The 6000-nt window shown below is 34.2% G+C and overlaps 1 protein-coding gene across 1 annotated transcript in view; it reads left to right on the forward strand.

Moving 5' to 3' along the window:
• LOC124721776 (neogenin) overlaps positions 1-1208 on the forward strand; it is a 236504-nt gene extending 235296 nt beyond the window's left edge. Inside the window, exon 25 of the mRNA XM_047246889.1 lies at positions 10-1208. Coding sequence (XP_047102845.1) covers positions 10-108 — 99 coding nt within the window. The 3' untranslated portion in view covers positions 109-1208. The remainder of the gene's footprint in view (positions 1-9) is intronic.
• The last annotated feature ends 4792 nt before the right edge of the window (positions 1209-6000 follow it).

Genomic DNA, 6000 nt, shown 5'->3' on the forward strand with positions numbered 1-6000 from the left:
TATCCCTAGCCTTCCTACAGTACAGAAGAGCTCAACCAAGAGATGGCTAATCTGGAAGGTCTAATGAAGGATTTGAATGCTATCACTGCCTCAGAATTTGAATGCTGAGAATGGATCTGCCACATCATTCAGGGAATGCTTCTGCTGAGGTGCAAGATGTACACAAAATACAGTTGCTGCTTAAGTACTGCAAAAAAGCATTCTGTGTTTATCTTTTAATGAGATTAGTCAATAATGGCAGCTCCAGTATTGTCTCAAGAATGAACTCTTGTGGCGTGCAGTTTCAGTAATCATCTCTAATATTATGTACGATTGACTTCTAGTACCCTGCTGTTTTTGTTATAAACGGAAAAGATGTTTCCACATATTTTCAGTGAGTGTTGGTCAGTCTGGTGTATATTGAATGAGATATGTTTGTGAAGTGTTATTCAGTTGAAAGTTGTCATAGATGAATGTGGCCTAAACACTGAGAAATTGGTTTTTTATGTATTATGCAATTTACAACGAAGCAGTAACTAGTCCGCTTCTGTTGTATTTGTGAGAAAATGTGAAAAGGATGGGATATATTTGAATGAGTTCTTTTGCTGTTTTCATAGGTGCTTCAGTTCAGTCTTCCACTGAGAGTAAATCTTGCCAAGATGTAATATTAAACCACATTAATAAGTACAATCATGGCTTCATGAGCTTTGAAAAATATATTAATGATCTCAAATTTTGAAGCTTGTGTGCATTTTCAGATTGACACTAGACAATTCACAGTTGCAGCTATACATATACTGACATTAAATAATTTGATGTACAGTCCTGACTTGTAATGGTATCTGATCCCCGCCACCCCCCCCCCCTTTTTTTTTTAGAGAATATTGTTTGGATCTGCAGACATTGAGCCTCTTTTATTCTTGTAAATTTATTACAAATAAATAAGGGGAAAAAATAGAAATTATATTTGTGCTTCTGATATTTCGTATTGTGTTATTTCCAGAAAGTATAAAGTAGTGCCTTTGTAAAATATGTGCATACTTCACTTACATTTCTGAAAACATTGCTTCATTCATTATCTTTGTGAGACAGTCGTGATCCGTGGGAAGGCTTATTAAAAGTATTGTTTTATTTTGTAGTTAAATATTTCTGGGACAGTGATATTAAGATACTAGAAAAACAGCCTGCTTAACTGCATTGACATTTGCATTGCTTCCGTATATGTTTGAAGAAAAGTCCTATATGTCTTTCTTTTCCTTTTTGCTTTTGTATATGTCTTTCTTTTCCTTTTTGCTTTTGTATATGTCTTTCTTTTCTTTTTTCCTTTTCTTTTCCCTTTTGTGAAATGACTTGAATTAATTGCAGAAGCTGCTTTAGAGTCACTCACACTCATCTTGCAATTCCCGTTAATGGTTTTAATCAGAACTTTTATGCATTTATGTTTTTTTTTTTTTTAGTTACCACTTTGCTTGGCAGCATATGTTTTGATCTTCAAGTCTCATATCTCCTCAAAATTCATAGCAGTGGGATTGCCATTCCAAACATTTTAGTGCTGTAAATAGTTCATTATTTGTTTTATAGGCTATCACTGTGAACTATTGGTTGACTGACTGGTTACAGAGAGTGCAGTAGTATTGTGCAGCTTGAAAGCCAGTTTTGGCCTAACAGTTTCCTTTTACTTAAACTGTCTCCCCTTCTTTGTGCAGCAAATGTTACTCAGTTTGTTATTCTTTATCCAGCCTTAGTAAAATATTGAATATGATTTCAGATTTACTCTGAAGTAATAACCTGTTATAACATCCTTGTTAGCCCAGTTGGATTGGTTCACAAGGACCAATGACCCTAATTCTGTGTGCCATATTTATCTATACAGAGATGAGTGAATCTGCTCTGTGGTATATCCATATCAGCAATGCCATATGAATTTCACTTGCTAGTTTTAAATCTTCATAATTACAGTGATTACAGACAATAAGATCTTTCATTGATTTCACTTAACAACTTCAAATTAGTCCAAGAGGGGTACAGATGAATATTTTTCATGTAAATTATTTAGCAGTCTTGGTACAGGCTGTGTGTATTTTATGGTACTTGTGATAATCATCAATAGATTGACTGATTATTGAGAGTCATGAATAAGATGATAAGTCCTAATTTGCCTTTTCAAAGCAGATTTCTCCCTGTTTGTGTAGTTTATATACATTTTTATTGTGGTTTTACAATTTTAAAAAATGTACTTTTATTTAATGCCTCTGCATTTAGAGTCCTACAACCTCAGTATTAGTTGAATGCTTTTTTGTGATTAACTGATATGTGCAGTATATACATCAGTGACTGGTATTTTCATTTGACTGGTATTTTCATTAATAAGCTAACTTCAGTTTGTGCCATTCCATGTTTCTTTCCATTATTTCTTGCTATTTGTAATAATTGTAACTGCCTTTTTTTCAGTATTATGTTATAAAGTGAAATGGTATCATTGTAGACTGTGCTTTGAATATGTTGAAATCAGTGTTTTGCTTTGTATTTTTTGATACAACATAAACATAGTGTATAAAGCCTAGTAAGATCATTGTGTGGTATATTTTTGTACTAACTTTATACTTCATCTTATTTTCTTTTACTTTGCTGGATACATCATTGTAATGTGTAGTTTTTCAACTCTTTATGAATTCTCTTGTTTTCTGTGCAGAACATTGAATAGAAGTAATAATTATTGAACAGTGACAAATTCATAATGGTTGACTAATTTAGTGAAAGATAGTTAAGGCCAAATATCTGCTCACATTATTTATGTATTTAATGTAGAACTAAACCCTCTTAGCAGTTCATCCTGGAATAAGTCAGCCTACATAACTATGCACAAATTCCTTCAAAAGGACTTTATTTACCGATAACTTTTCCACATGTCACTGCTCCTGTAACTTCTTTTGCCATAAAAATTATGAAGTTTCATATTCCACTACTCCTGCAGCTAATTCTATTTCAGTTCCTGAAAATCTTTTAGTTCAGTTTTGCAGCATTACTGCTCATACTTTTGGATTTCTTTTAAATCTTAAATTTAGCTCCAAATATGAATCCATATGTAACATAATATGTGAGTATTAACATAATGTGTGAGCATTTAATGTATAGCATAGTTCTGGGGCCAATGAATAGCTTTGTCAGTATGTCTCTCTTTCCATATGGATTGTTAGTGTAATAGATCTATTCACATTTAAGGTCCATAATGACCTGCTGTTCAAGTGGATGGAATAGGAATCTCTACATTAACAGACTTTTTCCCATTAGTTTAAGGTGAAGGCCTGAAGGCAGCTCTGTGTCGTTGTCTTGACACACAAATTACTTTGTTAACATTGGCAGCTAAGTGAACATCTTCGTGGTATATGAATCTCTTATGTTGACAGCTTTTCACTAATTTTAAGGGCTAGTAGGTTACTTTCTGTCAGTGTTGTCTCATAAATCATTAAGTTAACATATCTGTGCAGAGAGGTTTTGTCTCCCATATGTAAACCCACCTCTGTAACACATTTGCATAATCCATAGTAGTGTAGTGGCATGGAACCCCGAGGTAGGCAGTATGAACCCTGGCGGTGGAGGAAATTTTCATTGTCTGTATTTGTTACACAAGGAGAGATGTACAATTCTTGATCAGCAGACTGTGACACCATTGACTGTCATCCATTGGTGAATGTGGACATGGTGACTTCATTGGTGCTGCCTGATGGATTGTCTCATAACCGGGACCTCACACTTCTTTCACTCTCCTCAGCAGCATATCATTATTACTTTCAACAACAAAAAAACCACCACAAACCTTCTACATGCACTCATCACTCACATATATGGAAACAAATATAGTAAAGATGTCTGATACACAAGCCATGAAAGTGACATATCATTTAAATATCTGTAGCATAGTATTAGACGCATGAATTTCATGAATTTATTATTTATGTCCATGCATGATGATAGTAACTGATAAAAATATGTTTTCATTTACATTTTGTTGAGCATATGGTGTTTTTTTTTTATTTTTATTTTACTTAAGTATGGGCTGGAGGAAGTAGCAGCTCTCTGTAGATAACATGTGTGCATCCGGAAGAGTCATACTATTCTGTGTCATTTGTGTTTGGTTGAAGCAACAGTTGAGGGTTGCCATTCTTTTGTCTCCAATGTAGATAAGTTTCACCATGAAGTATAGTTGGCTTTACTGAATAGGTTCTTTTGAGTCATCTGTATTTCACTCACGATACAGTGGTTACGGCAGTGAAATTTTGCTGCTCTTCTGCACAGGGTATGCTGTGTTTCTGGTATGTGATGTAATCTTTAGTTCCAGTGTTTCCTGTTCTACCTGTCCTCATCTTATGCCCCTTACCTAGTAGTTGTCACACAAAAAATTCTTGTAGGTTTTTAGTATATTTAATAAATGATACACATTCTTATGAATTGTGACCTAATCGGAGTCGAGTGAGCAATAGTGAGTGCTGTACTTTATTCTGACTTTCAATTCAAAATTACTGCACTGATGAAAGTAGATAATTAGAGGCTGTTTCTCTGATCTAATTATTTCATGATACCATACGCTAGGTTGAAAATGAAACTGCGTCTATAGCTGCTGTGCACTGTATTCTACCACTAAGATTGCCAGATGAATTTCTACCCATAACTTTTAGATCTACCACTACTGTCGCCATGTGAATTTCTGCCCCTAAATTGTAAGATGAAGTCTACTGTGGCCAGTTGTCCTAATTCTTAGTTCATCCTGGGAGCAGCTTATGATAGTGTAACGATGAAATACTGGTCTAGTCGAACAGTAGCAAGAAACATTCTTTTTTGTGATGGCAGTTAATGTCATTGTGTGTTACTGTATTTGGTAATTGAAAGAGATTGAAGTTATGTAAAATTTAGTTGTTGTATTTAAAGGATTGATGTATAAGAGATGTTAGGTGAATACATATTTAACAAGCATGGGACAAATAAATAGAGAAAGGATAACTGGATGAGAAAGTTATGTAAAATTTAGTTGTTGTATTTAAAACATTGATATATAAGAGATGTTAGGTGAATACATATTTAACAAGCATGGGACAAATAAATAGAGAAAGGATAACTGGATGAGAAATAACATGAATAGTATCGAACACATTGTGATGGGTAGTTGTATGATTAGGTATAATGAAAATGTGCTTTGTCAGCTGCACCGTCAATGTCCCTGTGGAAGAAACTGTATATTAGCTGGAATGATTTGATGACATATGTACAGTCATGTAGGAATCATAAATAACAGTGCAACTGTTTTCGATTAGTTCACTGCAGTTCATTAAAAAGGACAATTACTAGTGTTCTGTTGTGTAAGTAATTCAATACTTTTTGTCAATTCCTGCAGACTGCCGTCTGTGTGATAGTATCTTTTGTTTTTCTTCTGCATTTGGAGTATCATTTTGAATGAAACTGGTATCATAAGTATTATGTCTTTTTAAACAAAAGTGTTCTTTTTTTATTTATGGAAACTAAATTCCTTTTCCAATATTACGTAAATGCACTAATGTTGTAGTTACTCAGTTCAGAAAGCATTCCTATTGTTCTGTGTCAACTGTTCTGCAATTACATCACCACTCATATTCTAATTTTGTACAGCATGCCCTTAGAAGTGTTTTGTCATATCCTATGTGTTCTAGTCCAGACTTGGTGTAAATACAAGAAAAGTTCAGCCAATCTGGCTTCTTCTGTAATGCCTTTTTGTACACTTGTAGAGATTGTTACGCATAGAAATACTCCACTCTGCAGGATTATTTGTTTCCTTAAAATTGTTTTTGCACTTCACACACATGGGTTTTGATCTTCGTGCCTTTCATATACGTTTCTCAACTTGAATACGATGTTGTTATGAATCAGTATATAGGGAAAATATGCTGCACACTTGCTCTTTACATTCCTTCATAATTGCTTCTGCTTTCAGATATGGACAAACAAATGTTCATGTGTGGTTTAACTGGAATACCTCTCTGCACAGTGCCT

This window comes from Schistocerca piceifrons, chromosome X (genome assembly GCF_021461385.2).
Source record: "Schistocerca piceifrons isolate TAMUIC-IGC-003096 chromosome X, iqSchPice1.1, whole genome shotgun sequence".
NCBI classification, from domain to species: Eukaryota; Metazoa; Arthropoda; class Insecta; order Orthoptera; family Acrididae; genus Schistocerca; species Schistocerca piceifrons.